Source organism: Trachypithecus francoisi, unplaced genomic scaffold, assembly GCF_009764315.1.
Source record: "Trachypithecus francoisi isolate TF-2019V2 unplaced genomic scaffold, Tfra_2.0 Lachesis_group2, whole genome shotgun sequence".
Classification (NCBI taxonomy): Eukaryota; Metazoa; Chordata; class Mammalia; order Primates; family Cercopithecidae; genus Trachypithecus; species Trachypithecus francoisi.
Window position 1 is genome coordinate 77849144 of NW_022681465.1, and position 21723 is coordinate 77870866.

At 42.1% G+C, this 21723-nt stretch overlaps 1 protein-coding gene across 2 annotated transcripts in view; it reads left to right on the top strand.

The window, feature by feature from the left end:
• NIM1K (NIM1 serine/threonine protein kinase) overlaps positions 1–21723 on the top strand; it is an 86218-nt gene that overhangs the window by 54361 nt on the left and 10134 nt on the right. For both annotated transcript variants that reach the window (XM_033179498.1, XM_033179499.1), the window contains exon 2: positions 115–1095. In XM_033179498.1, coding sequence (XP_033035389.1) covers positions 804–1095 — 292 coding nt within the window. In that variant the 5' untranslated portion in view covers positions 115–803. The remainder of the gene's footprint in view (positions 1–114; positions 1096–21723) is intronic.

The following is a 21723-nucleotide window of genomic DNA, read 5'->3' on the forward strand; positions in this document are numbered from 1 at the left end:
CTTAAATTTGTGGAGTACTTTTAGATCAATGCTTACAAAGCAGTTTCACATTCATTATAAATCCTGTACAGTACATTAGCATAGGCTAATAATTTTCTTACTCTTTATTCTTAGGTTGAACCAGCCAAATTTTCAAGACAGCTCACGGCTTAGAGGAAGGCTCATCTAAATAAAGGCCAGCTAAAGTGACATTGCAGGGATTAAATCCTTCTCTGGCTGCCTGTGTGACCAGAAGGCTTATTTGCAAGTTTCTTCTTTCCTGGGGTCCAGATTATTAGGTCCCCAGGGCCCTGCGGCTTGACAGCAAGAGAAGCACGAAATGAAGGTCAGAGATGAGCTCCCGCAGCAGGGTCTTGAGGTCCTCCCAGGGGCATTTACACACCAGATTGCAAGATTCTCTGGCCATGAAGGGGAATAGCAAACAGAAGCCTTTGTCCTGGGGCACAGCCACCTACCACAAACCATCAGACTCCACGTCTGGCCAGAAAGTTCCTGGCGTCCCATCAGGGCAGTGGGTATGTAACGTGTGCCTAATTGTACAGCTAGAGCTTGCAAGTTCAATGTGAGGGAAGGTGGGAAATGTCTTGAGTGAGGGCTGGACAGACTCACCTACCACGTTCACTGCCCTCCTCTCACTAAACCCGAGAGGGAGGCTGCTCAGCTCTCAGGAAAACTCTCTTGAACCCTGGACACCTGCTGTCCTCAGTTGGCATCTCCCACCCTCTGAGCCTCTTCTGCTCCTGCACAACCTGCCCTTGATCGGTGGCTCTTTGCTGAGATGGAGACATGAGCCCCCGTGGACGATGACTGCAGTGTATACAAATGGAGGCGGCCTGGTGAACCCCCACTATGCCCGGTGGGATCGGCGCGACAGTGTAGAAAGTGGCTGTCAGACCGAGAGCAGCAAGGAGGGCGAGGAAGGACAGCCCCGCCAGCTGACGCCCTTCGAGAAATTGACACAGGACATGTCCCAAGATGAGAAGGTGGTGAGGGAGATCACTCTGGGGAAACGGATAGGCTTCTACCGAATTCGAGGGGAAATCGGAAGTGGCAACTTCTCCCAAGTGAAGCTCGGGATTCACTCCCTAACCAAAGGTAGGATCCGACTTCCCAAGGGTCATCCCTGGCAGTATTGGGACCTAGTGTAGGCACAGGGTTAGGTGGCCAGGGCTAAGGAAGCAAGTAAAGTGACCTCAGCAGATCCCCTGCAAGGCTTGCATCCTGTGCCAGCCGCCTTCTGTGGTCTTCTCAGTTAATTTTCACAGTAAACATGTGAGGTCAATATTTTTTTTTCCATTTTGCAGATAGAGAAACTGAGATCCAAAGAAGGTAAATGTATCTTCAGTTCAATTGTAGAGGTTTTGGACTCCAAACACCCTTCCACCATACCATGCAGATAAACCCACTCAAACATGAGAAGAATCTCTCCTCTCTGGTGAGGCCTTCGAGAAGTGGAGTGGAGTATGACTTGGAAACAAGCCACCTCATCTCCCAAGCCCATATTTATAGTTTCCATTTATATTTGTGTCTCAGTGACAATGGCACAGTGCAGCACAGGAGACCCTCTGGATGGGCACTGTCTCTGGAGAGCGGGGTCCAGTTTCCCTTCCATTCAGAGGCTGCTACTTCTGTCATATTTGAGAAAAAAGGATTTGATCTCAGGACCTTTTCTGTTCAGTCCACCCTGTCCTAGCTCTCATTGTTTGGCTCCTCACTCCACATTTGCTTGGCTACCGGACACTCTGAGATTCTGGACTAGCAGTGCCCAGCACTTTGGCCTCAGGGAGAAACCATATGGAGAGCCCAGCACCCCTCTGCTGCTCCGACCCCACTGTGGGCACTTCCCCAACTTAGCAGAAGTCTGGGGATTATCATAAGGGACTTACAAGACCGAAAAAGAACACTTTATGACTTGGCATAATTTACTGAGTCCTAAAACCCGTGGACTCTACTGTCTCCCGAGAGTCCCTGATTGACATTTTCTCTGCTTGGACTCAGTCAGCCACCATGTCTCCAAAGCCTCTCTTTTCTTATATTAAAGTTGTCTTTTGCTTCCTTTTCTTCTCCAACCCCCAATCCCATGCCCCTCCAATCCCTTTGGTTGGCCTTTTTAGAAAAAGCTCCACACACATGTGTGCATACATGTACCTCCCCCCGGCAACTGACCCACACACTCCCAAGTCACTGGAGTTTCACATCTTCTATACCCTTGTTCTGAAGCCTGTGTATCTGGGTTCATGTCTTCACATCTTGGCTATTCTACTTACTCATCTGGGTAAATTACAGTACTTGTCTGAGCCTTAGATACTTCACTTATAAAATGCAGCCAATAACAGTGCTTACTTCATAGGGTATCATAAAGATTAATAAGTGCTCAACAAATGTTAGTTAGTGGCATCATTTTGCAGTTGCTTAATAAGCTTTGCCTTGCCTCTGTGCAATTGAAGATCAACTAAAGTATCTTTATCAGAAGTTCATTCCTGCCCAGCCCAATACACAAACTGAGATCGATGCAGCTGCCATGCCCTACAGCCATAGTTTTCAACTGACTGCACGTTAGAATTACCTGGGAAGGTTTAAAAGAGAATTAGTGCCCAGAACCCACCCTCAGAACTTCTGATGTGATTGGTCTGGAGTGGGACTGGGCATGGGTAGTATTTGAAAACTCTCCAGGTGATTCTAACTAACATGTAGCACTAAGAAATACTTGCCTACAGCAACTTGCACATACTGCAGACAGCTTTTAAGATAGTACTTTTTTGGTAGTTGCCACAAATGGATAATCCAAGTATTATTTGTATTTTAAAATCATTATGAGGTATTGTGTCAGGTTTCCATGCCATGTTTAACTTTCAAATTTCGTTTCACTTGAGAGAATATTCATTTATTATTCATTTAGGTGAACAATAGAAGCACTATATTAGGCCTTGGGGGATATCAAGCTGAAATAGATACAGCCTTCATCCTCCAGGATAAGGGAAAAGAAGAGGTGTACAAATAAGTCTAATACAAACCAGAATTTGAAAAACAGAAGAGAAAAGCTATGAACTTAAAGGAAGGAAAGAGACTCTTCCACCTTAGGAATACGGTGAAAGGCTTTAAGTGAAGATCAAATTTGAGATACACCTCAATGAAGGATAAGATTTGGATAGGCAGTGGCTATAGGACAGAGGAGGGTTAGGGGTTAGCTAGAGAAGAATGTGAACAAATGCATTAATGTAGGGAAATGACATATATAGTACAGTTACCGTAACAGTAGGGGAAGTGGGGTAAAGGGCTGGAAAACTTAGCTGTGGCTGAATCATAGGGGACTTTGAACATTATCCAAGGATTTTGGATTGTTTTTCTTACAATGAAGATTTTAAAATTTTTGTGATTAGAATTGGGCTTTTGGAAGGTTAACCATATAGTGATGAGAATGAAAGCTGAAAAACAAGAGATGCAGGAGACAGGGAGCTATCAGGAATCTATGGTGATGGTCCAGCCACAGGGAAGAATATCCTGAGCTAGGTGAATGTCAGTCAAATAGAAAAGAGGAAGGAGCTAGCCATGCCTAAGAGAAGAATCTGGAGGATTGGTGTGTTAGTCAGTGTTTTCCAGAGAAACAGTACCAACAGAAAAGAGGGGGCGGGGGGAGAGAGAGAGAGAGAGAGATTAAGAGAGACAGAGAGATTGAGAGAGAGAGAGAGAGATTGAGAGAGACATCTACAAGGAACTGGCTCACACAATTATGGAGACTGCCCCCAAGATCCACAGTCAGCAAGCTGGAGGTGCAGGAGAGCCAGAGGTGTAAGTTCCAGTCTGAAAACCAACAGACTCAAGACCCAGGAAGAGTCACGTTCAGCTTGAGTCTGAAGGCCGAAAAAGACCAATGTCCCAGGTAAAGGCAGTCAGGCAGAAGCAGTTCCCACTTACTCAGTCTTTTTTTTAAATTAATTATTTAATTAATTATTTTTGAGACTGAGTCTCGCTCAGGCTGGAGTGCCTGAGCTTACCATAACCTCCACTTCCCAGGTTCAAGTGATTCTCCTGCCTCATCCTGAGTAGCTGGGATTACAGACATGTGCCACCTTGCCCGGCTAATTTTTTATTATTTATTTATTTATTTATTTATTTATTTGAGACAGAGTCTCGCTCTGTTGCCCAGGCTGGAGTGCAGTGGCGAGATCTCAGCTCACTGCAAGCTGTCTCATACAGACTAATGTTGCTTTTCAGTAGTCTAGAGCCAGCATGAAAGACAAAAGATAAAACACATAGGGTGATGAAAGGCCAAAAATCGAGACAGAAGATGTGATTTGGAAGGTTACAAGAGAAGTTGGATAAAGCCAAACAAGGAGAGTAATTTAGAAAAAAGTGTCCAGTGCTGCAGAAGGGTCACAGAGCTACAGTCTGAGCAAAGGCTACTGCATAAGGCCAACTTTGAGCAGTTTCGTTCAAGTGTGGGTTCAGATGTTAGATTCCAATAGAAAGGAAGCAGGATGGGACAGTAGGAAAAGCGTGGGCTTGGGGACCAGACAAATTTATCTGGAATACTCATTCAGTAACTTATAGGCTTCTGACTTTAGGCATATTAATCTCTTTGGTCCTCAGTTGCCTCAGCTGTAAAATAGAGATAATGGTTTTTAGAATTGTTGGGGAAATTGGAAATAATATATGTGAAGTACATGACATATATACTACATATATACCACTCAAAATGGTAGCTGTCATTGCTATAACTTTACTTTTTAATTAAACTTATTTCAAAGGGTATTTAATGTTATTACAATAACAAAAAACCAGTATCACTTACTATTAATAGAAGGTGATGGTAAAAATAAATATAATGCAAACAAATTAAAAAATATTAAAGGAAAATTACCAAGTAACAAAGTAATTTTTAAAACATGCTAACAATCAATCTCAGACTTTCTCCTTGCCTTAATTAGGAGAATTAGAGGAGAGCTGAAATGGGAATCCTGTTTTAATGCTGTGATTCAGTGCTATTTAAGGCTGTTTCCATGCCCTAAAATCATTTCAGTCTTGTGAGTCTTAAAGGTTCCACTTTGGGAAGCACTGACATCATCTAGTTCTCCCATGTATTACAAATGAGGAAATGGAGACTCAGAAGAGGCTGTCCCCAGGTTTAGAACCTGTTCACAGGAACTCACATGGAAGGAGGTGTATTGAGTACAGGGGAATTCTATGTACCCACAGCAGGGAAGTAGGACTGGGTCTTAAGATGATATTCTTTCGATCTTCACTTTCTCTGGGGCTGTGTGCTTTCTCATTTCTACTTTTCTTGATGAATTTGTTCCATCCTTGTACCTCTTTCTGCAAAATTTTTTTTAAGTTTTCCACACTTAATTATCAGAAGGTATACATGGCCAAAAATGGTTGTTGCCAGTCCCACATCTACATAAACTCTCAGCGTCATTGACCATCTCTGTCCCATGTGTTTCGTTCTGTTTCAGTTCAAATTTTAAAGAGAAAGAATATACTTGCTTACTAGCCAGTTGACAAGGAGCTACCTTTGAGTCAAGGGCATGCCCATGTCGGTGAGCTATAGGCCTTTGAGTCACGTGGACCACTACTGTCTCAGCAGAGCCAAAGGTCCAAAGAAGTGTCTCTGAGAAGGGAGAAAATTGACAGACATATCTACCATAGAGACATTAGCTAGCTAAGCCGAGAAGTTTCTACAAGCCGGGAGCAAGACAGTGTCCAATTCTGTAGACAGGATAGTATATGAAAGGACAGAAAAAAAAGGTGGAATAATAATTGGTGTTTATATACTGACTTCTCGGGTTCCAAAGACTTCTTGTCTGTTGTATTACAAAATTAACTTCATACTTGTCCCCATGAGTTTCAGAGAGCATGGCATTTTCCTGCTATGTAGGTGTGGGTGGGTGCCTTGTGTGGCCTCACTGACATGCCCTCCTTATACCTAACCTGATACAGAGTAGCTCTGTTTTCAAAGAGACAGTCTCACCCGCTGGTTCTGGGACAGTGTGTGCAAAAAGGGCAGGAAAATAGATAGCGGTTTGTACATACATGGCCCCCTCACTAAACCAACTTGCCCAGAATTGTCATCAGCTTTTCTAGGAATATAACGACAGTTTGAATAAGATAATAGAGGAGATTCCCAGGAAAGCAGAGAGTTTCAACACCAGGAGCAGCTCCCAGGACAGTAGTCTAAAAAGTTAAAAAAATAAAGAAATACAAATCACCAAGTACTCTGGATCTCTACAAAGGAGGCTCCAATATGGGTCCCTGCTGGCCGGGATTTATTTTTATAGCTCACAGTTTGGAATTCCCTTGCGCTCTCCAAGCTGATAGGGAAGGTTGAAAGTCATCATGAGCCCCCTTTTAGGTTGATTAGAAATTTCTCATAAGAGATGATGCACTTGGCTTCTGAATATTTTATGTCCCATCTGTTGTTACAAACAAAAGAAGTGTCAGTGGATGTGGGTGTTTTTTTTCTGTTGCTGCCCTTCCGACTTCTTCCTTCTGTTACTCTAGTCTCATGTTTCTAGGACCCTTTCTTCCTCCCACTTTACTTATCTATTTATCTATTAATTCATTCCTTCCTTCCTTTTTTTTTTTTTCTTTTGAGGAAGAGTTTTGCTTCATTGCCCAGGCTGGAGTGCAGTGATGTGATCAAAGCTTACTGCTGTCTTGGACTCCTGGGCTCAAGTGACTCACCCACCTCAGCCTCCCAAAGCACCGGGATTACAGGTGTGAGACACCATGACTGGCCTTCATTCCTTTATATATATATATATGTTTATGTGTGTATATATATGTTTATGTATATATATGTTTATGTGTATATATAGTTTAATGGAGGCAGACAGGAAACAATTGATAAGTGCTGTCCACAGTAAGGCAGCAAGAATGTGCTTTACCTGTGCCCAGTGAATCTGAGAAGGGTCTATTGAGCAGGAAAGGCTTGCGATGGGTCTTGAGGTCTGAGGAGCAATTTCACAGGAGAAGGGGGAATGAGAACTCCAGAAAGAGAGATAGGGTGTAAAGTACATAGAAGCATGAAGCAGTGTGGGGAGTATTTGGAGATTTTAAAGTAATTCAGCAAAGCTAGAGCATAAGGTGCACCCACAGAGTCATGGGAAAGAGATAAGGTGGTTGGGGCTTGATCATGGAAAATCTTCTTGGATATCTGGATTTTGTCATTTAGGTATTGGAAAGCTATTGAAGAGCTTTTTTTTTTTTCTTTTTTCTTTTTTTTTTTTTTTTTTTGAGATGGAGTCTTGTCCTGTCACCCAGGCTGGAGTGCAATGGCATGATCTCGGTTCACTGCAACCTCCGCCTCCCAGGTTCAAGCAATTCTCCTGCCTCAGTCTCCCGAGTAGCTGAGATTACAGGCACACGCCACCACAGTTGGCAAAATTTTTTTTGTATCTTTAGTAGAGATGGGGTTTCACCATGTTGATGAGGCTGGCCTCGAACTCCTGACCTCGTGATCTGCCCACCAGTCTCCCAAAGTGCTGGGATTACAGGCGTGAGCCACTGCACCCAGTCGTTGGGGAGCTTTAAGCAAGCCATTAATGCAAGTGATTCATATGATTTTATTTCAGTGCGGAATGTGAATTGGAGAGTAAGGAGAGTCAAGGAAGTCAGAAAAAAATGTTAGTCAAATGGTCCAGATGGATGATGATGTTCATCTCTACTAAGGAGAAGTGGCAGTGAGAATGGAGAGGAGGGGATGCATTTGAAAAATGTCTTAGGATATTGGAAAACCTTGTGATCAATGGCATGGGTGAGAGCAGGACGGGACATGGGAGAGGAAGAATTGATGATGACTCCCAGTTTCCAGTTTTAATGCCTTACCAGTAAATAATTACAGGAGAAGTGGATTTGAGAGTAAATATTTGGAAGCACTGACTTGGAGGTGTATGGAATTCATGAAATGAATGGGTCTAGCAGCTTTATTGGAGCCCAAGAGAAAGCATGATATATAAAGATTTGCGGCTTAACAAACTCTGGGATGTAGTGAAAATCTTGGGAGTCCTAGTTACAAGCTCCTTGGTGTCAGACGTTTTATCACATTGATCCTTAAAATTCCTCCATGTGTGTTATAAATAATAAACCCTCGACAAATATTTGGTGATTAAGTTAGTATAACTTCTCATGAAAAGCCAGGAGTGGTGGAGGAAGAAATATTCGAGGGAGCAATGCATAGCAGCACCTTCTGGTAGGTGCTGTACGCTATGATCTCCCTGGAGGACAGGGCTGGAGCACGAACTCAGTCTGTAGCAGAGCTGCATAAAGATAGCCCAATGGTTTTGTCTTGTTTTGCTTTTTCTAGAGATGAAGTCTCAACTATGGTTGTCCAGGCTGCTCAAGAACTTCTGGGCTCAAGCAATCCTCCTGCCTCAGTTTCCTAAGTAGCATGGGGGACAGCTATGCATCACTGCACCTGGCTGCTCACTGGTTTTAAAAAAGTGATTCTCCCCTCTTGAATACATTCATTAAAACAGCAATTTGAAATTGTATTTTCTTACTTTAAAAATGGTTAGTGATTTTGGGAATTCACCCTAAAAATAAATCATATATTGGAAATACTATAACCAAAAAAATGTTCATTGCTGTGTTATTTATAGTGTTGAGAACTAGTAATACCTTATGGGATCCAATGATATAGGAATGGTCAAGTAAAGCATATACACTGGACAGAAGATCCCATAGCCATGAGAAATCATGATTATGAAGACTCTGTGGTAACATGGAAGATGGGCAGGACATGAGAGTAAGTGAAAAGCCAGGTGCAAATCGAGTGCACACTATGATGATAATACTCTGGGTTCTTCAGTGAGATTATTCATTCAACAAATACTTGTTGAGCACCTACTATGCAACAGCCACTATTCTAGGGACTGGTGATACAGCAGTGAACAAAATAGACAGCAATTTCTGTCCTTATGGAACTTAACTCTAGTGAGAGAGAAGGCAGACAAAAATAAATGTGTAAAATATTTATTGTATTATGTAGTGATAAGTGATAAGAAAGAAAAGAGGGCCAGGCGTGGTCACTCACGCCTGTAATCCCAGCACTTTGGGAGGCCAAGGTGGGCGGATCACGAGATCAAGAGATGGAGACCATCCTGGCCAACATGGTGAAACCACGATTCTACTAAAAATACAAAAATTAGCTGGGCATGGTGGTGTGCACCTTTAGTCTCAGCTACTTGGGAGGCTGAGGCAGGAGAATCGCTTGAACCCAGTAGGGGGAGGTTGCAGTGAGCCAAGATCGTGCAACTGCACTCCAGCCTGGTGACAGAGCCAGATTCCATCTCAAAAAAAAAAAAAAGAAAAGAAAAGGAAAGAGCAGGAGGGGAGATAGAAAGCATTGAGGACGACAGTTTTTAGATAAGTTGGCCAGGATAGCCTTGCTGAGAGGTGATATTTAAACTGAAAGAAATGAGGGAAATGGCTATGCATAGGGGAACTCCATTAAGCAGAAGGCATAGCAGGCATAAGAGTGCCCAGATGGGAGATGCCTGCAGTACTCTTGAAATAGCTGAGGGGAAAGGGCAGAGAGTAACAGGGAACAGATTGTGGAAGACCAGGTTTGTCAAAGTAAGGAGTTTGGCTTTTCCTGGAATTTCACAGGAGCCATCAGAGGGAACCAGGGAGTGACATGATCTGGCTTATGCTTTAACAGGATCACTGTGGCAGCTTTGTTGAAAATAGACACAGAAGGCAGAAAAGGAGAGATCAGTTAGAAGCCTATTGTATTAATCCAGGCAAGAGATAAAGGTGGTTTGAACTAGGAAGGTAGCAGTGGAATGCTGAGAAGTGGCTGGAGCTTGGCAGTATTTAAAAGGTTAAAGATAGCAAGACTTGCTAACAGATTGAAAGTGGAATATAAAAGAGAATAGTCAAATACTCAAAAGGTTAGGTAAACACAAGAACAGTTTACATTGACTGCAATGGGGAAGATTGTAGGAGAAACAGGTTTGGGTCAGGAGAAATCAAGAGCTCAGTCTTGAGCATGTTATGTTTGACATGCCTATTACACATTTATGACACTACAGAGCAGACATTGTGAGTGCCTCCGTATCCCCTTGGGCCTTACTATTTCAGTGCTTGCAAGACTGACCTTCAACTGCTAGTCTTTCTGTCTCTCTGCCTCTGGGCCTTCTCTAGCCACTGGAGCCTACTCTGCATGTATGGTAGCCCAGAAGTACAGAATGCACTTCCTGGTGGAGTGGCCAGCAACCACTGACTGGTAGGAGTTAATGTAAAAATACTCCAGTTCTCTCACTCTCCTAACAATGAAATTAAGGCATAACTTTTAGCAGAATTCACTGGACACTTGTTTAATAACACCCTCTGTGGGCTGCCTTTCTTGTCTCACTTCCCCATTCTTCTACTAGGGTTCTCTAGGATCACCTCCCTCATAAACTGCTTGCACTTGAACCTCTGCCTCAGAGTCTGGCTGTCGCCGAACCGAAACTAAGACAACATCCAAGTGGGCAGGATATTTATGCGTATGGAAGCACCAAGGAGGTGATTGTAGAGAAGAAGTCTGAGGACTAAGCCTTCAGGTATCCAACATTGAAAAGGAGGCTAGGGAGATGAAAAGGAGGATAGGGAGTTGAAAACGAGGCTAGGGAGATGAAAAGGACACAGCTAAGGAGTCTTAAATGAAGTGGCGAGAAGTAGGAGAAAAGCCAGAAGTGTGGGTTGTCCTAGAAACCAAGTGAAAAAGGTAATTTTAAGAGGAAGATTGAAGCCTGAGAACTGCTCACTGATTTTATCAATTTGGAGGTCATTGGTGACCCTGAGGAGGGCATTTTTAGTAGCATTATCTCTTGGGTTCAAGAGAAGATAATGAGGGGAGAATTGGAGAGAGTAAAGTGACCAACTCTTTTTTTTTTTGAGACAGAGTCTCGCTCTGTTGTCCAGAGTTGGATGGACTGCTGTGGTGTGATCTCGGCTCACTGCAAGCTCCGCCTCCTGGGTTCAAGTGATTCTCCTGCCTCAGCCTCCTAAGTAGCTGGGACTACAGGTGTGTGCCACCACGCCCGGCTAATTTTTTGTATTTTTAGCAGAGACAGGGTTTCACCACATTAGCAAGGGTGGTCTTGATCTCCTGACCCACCTTGGCCTCCCCAAGTGCTGGAATTACAGGCGTGAGACACTGCGCCTGGCCTTGACCCACTCTTTAAAGGGGTTTTACTATAAAGAGAATGAGAGAAAGAGGTCTAAATGCTAGAGGGGGAAGTGGAGTCAAGAGAGGCTTTTTTGTGATTTTTTTATACCTTTTTTTTTTTTTTTTGAGCCTGGCATGGTGGCACATGCCTATAGTCCGCAGCTGTGCTGGGATGATTGCTTGAGCCCAGGAGTTCAAATCTAGCTTGGGCAACATAGCCAAACCCTGTCTTTAAAACCAAAACACAAACCAAAAAAACCACACACATATAACCTTTTTGTGTTTAGCATATATCAATACCAAAAAAGTATAAAAATCATAAGTATTCATTTCATAAGTATCCATGGGTAATATTCATTACCCATGGAAGCACCACCAACATCAAGACAGAGAACACTTCTGGTACTCAGAGCGCTGCCCCCACCTGCTCGTCATTCTCCATTCTATTCTCTACATCCCATGTGTAACCACTATTCTGACTTCTAATACCACAGATTGCTTTTGACTGTTTTAAACTTACATAATGGAATCATCCAATATGTATTCTTTTTCTTACTTCAATTGTCCAATTTTAAGTTTGTGACTACCATCCATACTATTTTATGTAGTTTGGATGTTTCATGCCCGTTGCCATATATACATTGGCATTCATTGTATGAATGTACCACAATTTATTTATCCATTCAACTGTTGATGATGTGACTAATTTCTAGTTTGGGGCTATTATGAATAATGTTGATGTGAACATTCTAAACATTCTAGTACAAGTCTTTTGGTAAACTTTTTTTTTTTTTTTTTTTTTGAGGCAGGATGTTGCTTTGTCACCCAGGCTGGAATGTGTGGCACAATCACAGCTCACTGCAACCTTGACTTTCTGTATTCGAGTGATCCTCCCACCTCAGCCTCTGGAGTAGCTGGAACCACAGGGGCATGCCATTATGCCTGGCTAATTTTTTAAATGTTTTGTAGATGTGGGGTCCTGCTCTGTTGCCCAGACTGGTCTCAAACTCCTGGGCTTGAGTGATCCTCTTGCCTCAGCCTCCCAGAGTGCTGGTATTACAGGTGTGAGCCACTGAGCCTGGCTTGTATGCATTTTTATTGGGGAATTTTTACTTATAAAATGGCATAGGTAGTAATGCCTAGAGCAGGTCATATCCAATTAATATCCCCTAGTAATTTTTGAAAATCATTTAATGTTCTTAATTTATCCCTACGTATGGTTATTTTCTGTGGCACAATGGTAGTGTCATTTACTAAGGTCCCCAAGTAGGAGTAAGGAGTAGTAGTCTGAATTTTGTCAGGAGCTATAATTAAACCAGTGCAAGAAATTGAATATTGCAAGTGATCATAACATTGGAGTAATATTTCTTGAGTGGGGGCAGCACAAAATATATCATCCGTATAGTGAATAATGTAGCACTGTGAAAATTTTTTGTGAGTAGGTTCAATTGCTTGCCCCATGTCTGGCAAATAGTTGGACTCTTTAACATGCCCTGTGGCAACACTTTCCAATGATAATGCTTAGCAGACTGCATGTTGTTTATGCAGGAATTGTAAATGCAAACTGTTCACAGTCTTGCTCAGTTAAAGGGATAGTAAAGAAACAGTCTTTTAAATCTATGACTATTAAAAGCCAATTTTGTGAATTATAGCAGGAGAAGGCAATCTTGGCTGTAATGCTCCCATAGGTTGTTTAATGAATTGATGGCTCTTAAGTCAGTTAACATTCTCCATTTACCTGATTTTTTCTTAATTACAAAAACTGAAGAATTCCAAGGGGAAAATGTAGGAGCTATGTGCCCGTTTTCTAATTGTTTAGCAACTAATTTCTCTAAAGCCTCCAGTTTTTCTTTACTTAGCAGCCATTGTTCTATCCGAATTGGCTTATCTGTTAACTTTTTAAAGATAGGTTCTGGAGGCTTAACAATGACCACCATCAAAAATTATTTCCTAATCTTGGGTGGGAACTTTGTTTTTCCACTTGAAGCAGTTCTTCCAAACCTTGCAAATTTTTTTCTAGTCCCATACCAGGGACATACCCCATTTCATGCATTGTATGTTGACTGAGGGCTGTATAATTGTTCTGGAATTAGAACTTGTGCTGCCCATTGTTGTAATAAATCTCTTCCCCATACATTTATAGGTACAGAAGTTATAATTGGTTGAATAGTCCCATGTTGTCTGTCAGGTCTCTCACAGTGCAAAATATAACTACTTTGATATACTTCAGCAGCTATACCAACTCCAACTATGTTAAATTGAGTGGGTTGAATTGGCCACGTGGATGGCCAGTGCTGTAGAGAAATGATTGAAATGTCCACTCCTGTATCTACCAAACCTTTAAATTTCTTTCCTTGACTAGTTATTTCACAGGTAGGATGTTTATCAGTAATTTGATTTGCCCAATAAGCTGCTTTGCCTTGTTTGTGTTTCCAAATCCTCCTGTTCATTTGATTTCACTTTTTCCCGTTCCCACATATGACACAACCAGGAGCTGTGCTATGCGCTCTCCTGGCTCTGCTTTCCAGAGAACAGAAGTAGATATAACAATTTGAATTTCCCCATTATAATCTCAATCAATGATTCCTGTATGTATTTGTATGCCTCTTAAACTTAAACTAGACCTTCCTAAAATTAATCCTATTGTCCCCACTGGCAAGGGTCCACAGACTCCTGTTGGGACCTTTTGCAGGGGTTCCCCAAGCAGAAGGCTCACAGCTTTTGTGCAGCATAAATCTACTGTGGCACTACTGGCTGTGGCAGGGGACAGACATTGTACAGGGGTGAGGGAATGGCCTGAGCTGGAAATGCCCTGCTTTAGAACGGGGCCTGGGATGGGCCCCTCATGGCATTTCCTGAAATCGGGTTCCCTTCTTTATCAAACTTAGAGTGACACTGATTAGCCCAATGTTTTCCTTTTTTACATTTGGACATATTTCAGGCTCAACAGTATTCTTTTTTCCTCTATCTGGCAGCCTGACTTGCTGATTTTTTCTACATTCTTTTTTAGTATGACCATGCTTCCCACAGTTAAAACAAGCTCCAGGAAATGGAGTATTTCCTTTATCCACTCTCAGTCCTGCCATTGCCTGTGCCAACAAAGTAGCTATATGCAGATTACCTGCGATGCCATCACAGGCCTTGATATTATCAACTAAATGTGCTTTCCCTCTGCTAGCTTGCAGAGCATCCTGGCAATCAGGATTAGCATTGTCGAAAGCTAATAACTGCAGCACTATATCCTGAGCAGCCGAATCTGCAATCATCTTTTTAAGAGGCTCCTGTAAGCGAACTATAAAATCAACATATTGTTCTCTTGATCTCTGTTTTATAGCACTAAAGGAAGGGTATTATTCCCCACCTGAAGTGATTTTTTTCCCCAAGCTCTAATGCACACCCCTCTAAGCTGTTCTATGGCATCATCCTGCATGACCCGTGTTGCATCTAAACCAGCCCAGCCCACCAACCCCCAAAAGTTGGTGTGCAGTTATATTAATTTGAGGTTGGGCCTGGGCATTGCGACCAGCCTGAATGGAAGCTCCATCTGCCCACCATGTTTTAAATTGTAAGAACTGAGCAGGAGTTAGACAAGCTCGAGTAAGAGCATCCCAGTCAGTAGGAATCATCTCACTGGAAACAGTAACATTCTTTAACAGTCCCATTACAAAAGGAGAACCTGATCCATACTGACTTATTGCTTATTTTAATTCTTTGGTAATTTAAAAGGAAAAGGCTCAAATGTAGATGTAATATTTCTCTGTTGATCTGGGGGGTGTATTCTGACACGGAACTGCCAAGCCTCTAAATCACCCTCTTGTCTAGCTTACTGAATTCCTGCCTGAATAGAACCATCGCTTGAGACGCTGCTTGAACAGTCACTAGGGCAATGACTTTTCGTCCAGTGTCCTCCAGAAAAGAAAGACCTGAGGGATCATTTTCTTTAAAATATTAATGAGGGGGTGCAGAAGGGTAGGGATGAACCTGTCCTTCCTTTGCCACTTTAGCTTTAGCTGGCAAATAAACATGCTCTGTAACCTCTTCTGTTACTTCTCTGTACTCTCCATCCTCCTCATCAGTGTGAAAAAGTTCCAAGGTGAAAAGAACCAGACTCCAAGCCTGTCCCAAATGTTACCCTGACACTTCTGAGCTCCCCTTCTTACTCACCACGGGGATTGCTTTAAGAATACTCAGGTGTCCTCCAGCTAGTTTTCCATTCCAACTGTCACTCTGGCGACCCTTCGACCTGGATTTGAGCTCCCATGAATGGACGCCACTTGCCGAGACCAGCTTGGTCAGGGAGACCCTAACCCAGTGGTGCTAGAGGAATTAAAGAACACAAACAGAAATATAGAGGTGTGAAGTGGGAAATCAGGGGTCTCACAGCCTTCAGAGCTGAGAGCCCCAAACAGAGATTTACCCACATATTTATTAACAGCAAACCAGTCATTAGCATTGTTTATATAGATACTAAATTAACTAAAAGTATCCTTTATGGGAAATGAAGGGATGGACCAAATGAATGGAATAGGTTGGGCTAGTTAACTGCAGCAGGAACACAATCTTAAGACACAGATTGCTCATGCTATTGCTTGTGGCTTAAGAATGCCTTTAAGCGGTTTTCTGCCCTGGGCAGACCAGGTGTTCCTTACCCTCATTCCCATAAACCCACAACCTTCCAGCTTGGGTGTTAGGGCCATTACAAATGTGTTACAGTGCTGCAGAGATTTTGTTTATGGCCAGTTTTGGGGCCAGTTAAACTTCCTGGCTAGATTTTGGGGGGTTTGCTCCCAACACTGGGTTGGAAATTATTTTCTTTAAGAATGTTGAATATTGGCCCCCACTCTCTTCTGGCTTGTAGAGTTTCTGCCAAGAAATCTGCTGTTAGTCTGATGGGCTTCTCTTTGTGGGTAACCCAACCTTTCTCTCTGGCTGCCCTTATCATTTTTTCCTTCATTTCAGCTTTGATGAATCTGACAATTGTGAGTCTTGGAGTTGCTCTTCTCGAGGAGTATTTTTGTGGCATTCTCTGTATTTCCTGAATTTGAATGTTGGCCTGCCTTGCTATGTTGGGGAAGTTCTCCTAGATAATATCCTGAAGAGTGTTTGCCAACTTGGTTCTGTTCTCCCTGTCACTTTCAGGTACACCAATCAGATATAGATTTGGTCTTTTCACATAGTCCCATATTTCTTGGAGGCTTTGTTCATTTCTTTTTACTCTTTTTTCTCTAAACTTCTCTTCTTGCTTCATTTCATTTATTTGATCTTCAATCACTGATACCTTTTCTTCCACTTGATTGGATCAGCTACTGAAGCTTGTGCATGCATCACATAGTTCTCGTGCCGTGGTTTTAGCTCCATCAGGTCATTTAAGGTCTTCTCTATGCTGTTTATTCTAGTTAGCCATTTGTCTAATCTTTTTTTGAGGTTTTTAGCTTCTTTGTGATGGATTTGAACATCCAATCAGAAGTTTCTTATTACTGATTGTCTGAAGCCTTCTTCTCTCAACTCATCAAGGTCATTCTCCATCCAGCTTTGTTCCATTGCTGGCAAGGAGCTGCATTCCTTTGAAGGAGAAGGGGCACTCTGATTCTTAGAATTTTCAGCTTTTCTGCTCTGGTTTCTCCCCATCTTTGTGGTTTTATCTACCTTTGGTCTTTGATGATGGTGATGTACAGATGGGGTTTTGTCGTGGATGTCCTTTCTGTTTGTTAGTTTTCCTTCTAACAGTCAGGACCCTTAGCTGCAGGTCTTTTAGAGTTTGCTGGAGGTCTACTTCTGACCTGTTTGCCTGGGTATCACCAGCGGAGGCTGCAGAATAGCAAATATTGCAGAATAGTAAATGTTGCTGCCTGATTCTTCCTCTGGAAGCTTCTTCTCAGAGCAGCACCTGGCTGTATGGGGCATCAGTTGGCCCCTACTTGGAGGTGTCTCCCAGTTAGGCCATTCGGGTTCAGGGACCCACTTGAGGAGGCAGTCTGTCCGTTCTCAGATCTCAAACTCTGTGCTGGGAGACCTGCTACTCTCTTCAAAGCTGTCAGACAGGGATGTTTAAGTCTGCAGAAGTTTCTGCTGCCTTTTGTTCACCTATGCCCTGCCCCCAGAGGTGGAGTCTACAGAGGCAGGCAGGCCTCCTTGAGCTTCGGTGGGCTCCACCTAGTTCAAGCTTCCCAGCTGCTTCGTTTACCTAGTCAAGCCTCAGCAATGGTGGACGCCCCTCTCCCAGCCTCACTGATGCCTTGCAGTTCCATCTCAGACTGCTTTGCTAGAAGTGAGTGAGGCTCCATGGGCATGGGACCCTCTGAGCCAGGCACAGGATATAATCTCCTGGTGTGCCATTTGCTAAGACCTTTGGAAAAGTGCAGTATTAGAGTGGGAGTGTCCTGATTTTCCAGGTACCATCTGTCATGGCTTCCCTTGGCTAGGAAAGGGAATTCCCTGACCCCTTGCACTTCCTGGGTGAGGCGATGCCCTGCCCTGCTTCGGCTCACATTCTGTGGGCTGCACCCACGGTCCCACAAGCCCCATGGGATTAACCTGGTACCTCAGTTGGAAATGCAGAAATCACCCATCTTCTGCATCTCTTACGCTGGGAGCTGTAGACTGGAGCTGTTCCTATTCGGCTATCTTTGAACCTTCCCCATGACTTGCATATGTTAAACCTTCCCTCTGTCTCTGGGACAAAGCCCATTTGATCATGATGTATTATCTTTTTGATTTGCTGTTGGATTCTGTTTGCTGGTATTTTCTTGAGGACTTTTGCATCTATGTTCATCAGGAATATTGATCTGTAGTTTTCTTTTTTGTTATGTCATTTCCTGGGTTTGGCACAGGGTGATACTGGCTTCATAGAATGAGTTTGGGAGGATTCTCTCTCAATCTTTTTGAATAGTTTCAGTAGGATTGGTTCCAATTCTTCTTTGACTGCCTGGTAGAATTCAGCTATGAATCCATCTGGCCCTAGGCTTTTTTGTTCTTGGCAATTTTAATCAGTAAATTTTACTTATTCAGTCTCACTGCTTGTTATTTGGTCTGTTCAGGATTTCTATTTCTTCCTGATTTAATCTGGGAGGGTTGTAAATTTCCAGGAATTTATCCATTTCTTCTGTTTTTTAGTTTGTGTGAATAGAGGTGTTTATAGTAATCTCAAATGATCTTTTGTATTTCTGTGGCATTGGTTGTAATGTCTCTATTTTCATTTCTAATTGAACTTATTCAAAACTTCTGTCTCCTTAGTTAATGTAGTTAATTGTCTATCAATTTTGTTTATCTTTTCAAAGAACCAGCTTTTTGTTTTACTAATCTTGTGTAATATTTTTGTTTTAATTTCATTTATTTCTGCTCTGGTCTTTGTTATTTCTTTTCTTCTCTAGCTTTGGGTTTCTTTTGTTCCTGCTTATTTAGTTCCTTGAGGTGCAGAGTTAGGGTGTCAAGTTGTGACCTTTCAGACTTTTTGATGTAGGCATTTAGTACTATAAACTTTCCTCTTAGCACCACTTTTGCTGTATCTCAGAAGTTTTGATAACTGTGTCATATTATCATTCATTTCAAGTAATTTTTAAATTTTCATCTTGATTTCATTGTTAACCCCAAAATTAAACAGGAGCAGATTGTTTAACTTCCATGTATTTGTATAGTTTTGAGAATTCATTTTGGAGTTGGTTTCTAGTTTTTCCTACTCTGGTCTGAGAAGATTCTTGATATGATTTTGATTTTTAAAAATTATTGATACTTGTTTTATAGCCAATCATATGGTCTATCTTGTAGTATATTCCATGTGCTGATGAGAAGAAAGTATATTCTATAGTTCTTGGGTCAGATGTTCTGTAAATATCTGTTAGGTCTATTTGTTTTAGACTATTGTTTAAGTCCATTGTTTCTTTGTTGACTTTCTGCCTCGATGGTCTGTCTAGTGCTGTCAGTGGGGTCTTGAAGTATCCCACTATTATTGTGTTGCTCATTATCTCTTTCTTTAGGTCTAGTAGTAATTGTTTTATGAATTTTGGAGCTCCATAGTTAGGTACACATATATTTCGGATTACAATATTCTCTTGTCAGATTAATCCTTTTATCATTATATACTTGTAACCACCTAACAGGTTCTTTCTGCCCACTGCACAAGCAAAATCAGTTCATGGCATTGTGGTGAAGAAAGAGTTTAATTGATGCAAGGCCAGTCATGCCACGTGGTCAAACCAGGATGGAGTTATTACTCAAATCAATCTCATCAAAGGCTTGGACATTAGGGGTCTTTCAAAGACAGTTTGGGGGAAGGGATTGGGCTGACCAGACCAGGGGCTTACTGCTAATTGTTTGGGTTGGAGATGAAATCACGGGGAGTTGAAGCTGTCCTCTTATGCTGAGTCATTTCTGTGGGACCACAGGAGTGGTTGGTGGGTCCATATGGGTCCAAGTGAAGCCATCTGTGTCAGACATGCAAAAAACCTGAAAAGATATCTCAAAAGGCTAACTTAGGTTCTATAATAGTGATATTATCTGCATGAGTAATTGGGGGAGTTGCATATCTTGTGACCTCTGGAATAATGGCTGGCAATCATTTATATCCACACCTTAGCAGATTTCAGGCTCTTCTCCTCCTCCTAAGTCTGGTGGTCTCTCATTAGCTTTACAAAGGTGGTTGAGTTTTGGGAAAGATTATTATCATTTAAACTACAAATTAAATGTCTCCCAAAGCTAGCCAAGCCTAAGCCCAGGAATAATTAAGGCAGCTTGAAGGCTAAAGGCAAGAGGGAGGTTGGTAGATCAGATCTCCCCCACTGCCATAATTCTCTCAGTGACATAATTTTTGCAAAGGTGGTTTTATAATGACCTTCTTTGTCTTTTTCTTTTTTAACTATTGTTGGTTTAAAGTCTGTTTTATTTGATATAAGAATAGCTACTCCTAACCAGGCACGGTGGCTCATGCCTGTAAATCCCAGCACTTTGGGAGGCTGAGGCAGGTAGATCACCTGAGGTCAGGAGTTCAAGACCAGCCTGACAAAGATGGTGAAACCCCCATCTCTACTAAATTTACAAAAAAATTAGCCAGGCGTGGTGGTGGGCACTTGTAATCCCAGCTACTAGGGAGGCTGAGGCAGGAGAATTGCTTGAACCTGGGAGGCAGAGGTTACAGTGAGCCAAGATTGCATCTTGCACTCCAGCCTGGGCAACAAAGTGAGACTTCATCTCAAAAAAAAAGAAAAGAAAAGAAAAAAAAGAAAGAAAAGAATAGCTACTTCTACTAGTCTTTGGTTTCCGTATACCCAGAACATCTTTTTCCACCCCTTTACCTTGAGTCTATGTGAATCTTTATGCATTAGATGAGTCTCTTGAAGACAGCAGATATATGGTTTGCGATATTTTATCCATTCTGTCAATCTGTATGTTTTAAGTGGAATATTTATGCCATTTATGTTTAATATTAACATTGAGATGTAAGGTACAATTCTAGTCATCATGTTGATTATTACCTGGATCCTTTTGTGTGTGTGTGTGTGTGTGTGTTATTGTTTTATAGGTCCTGTGAGTTTTATGCTTTCAAGAGATTCTATTCTGATGCATGTCAACTTCCAAGATTTAGAACTCCTTTTAGAATTTTGTGTGTGACTGGTCTAGTAGTGACAAATTCCTTCATCATTTGCTTGTCTGCAAAACACTTTATTTCTCCTTCATTTATGAAACTTAGTTTTGCTGGATACAGAATTCTTGACTGACACTTATTCTGTTTAAGGAAGCTAAAGATTGGACCACAATCCCTTCTGGCTTGTAAGATTTCTGCTGAGGGGAAGATTTTTTATCAATGGCATAAATGTGTGATGATGGAAACAATCCGTGGGAAGAGAAAATCAATGATGCAGGAGAGAAGGAAAAAAAACATTTTTGGAGGGCTGCTCTTTAGTATATGAGAGTAGATGGAATCTGTTCAACATATAAAGGAGTCTTAACTAGGCCTTAGATAAGAGTAGGAATTGTTTATCCAAAGTAAAAGGAAAGATGACAGATTCAGGTAGGTTGGAAGACATGGTGGGAAGGACTTGAGGAAATTCTCCTCTATTGCTTACTTTACTCAATAAAGTAGGAAGCAAGGTTACTAGCTATGAGTGAGGAGTGGAAGAAGGCATTAGAGACTTGGTGAGAGAAAAGAAGCCATGAAAGAGTTATCCAAAAGTGTGCGAGGTTTATTGGACTAGGGAAAGAATGTCTGTCAGGAGCTTTAGAGGGCCACCTGAGGTTAGTGATCAGAAATTCAAAGTGAGACAAGCCATTATATTCAACAGCATGGGTGCAGGCAGAAAGCAGTAGGAAGCTGGATTTAACCAGAGTCATGGTTTAGCAAAGTGAACACAACAACCTGGGAGAGAGACAGGGAAACTTAGGGACTGCCCAAAGGCATTATAACATTAATAGAGATCCTCTTCCAGTGAATGTCACCAGCCTCTCAGTTGCTCAACTGAGAAACCTTGACCTTTTCCTCAACCCCTAACACCCAAACACCAAGTCCTATTGATTTCACTTCCTAAATATCTCCTCCTTTCCTCATTGGATTAAGCTACTGCAATTTGTCTTCATGTTTA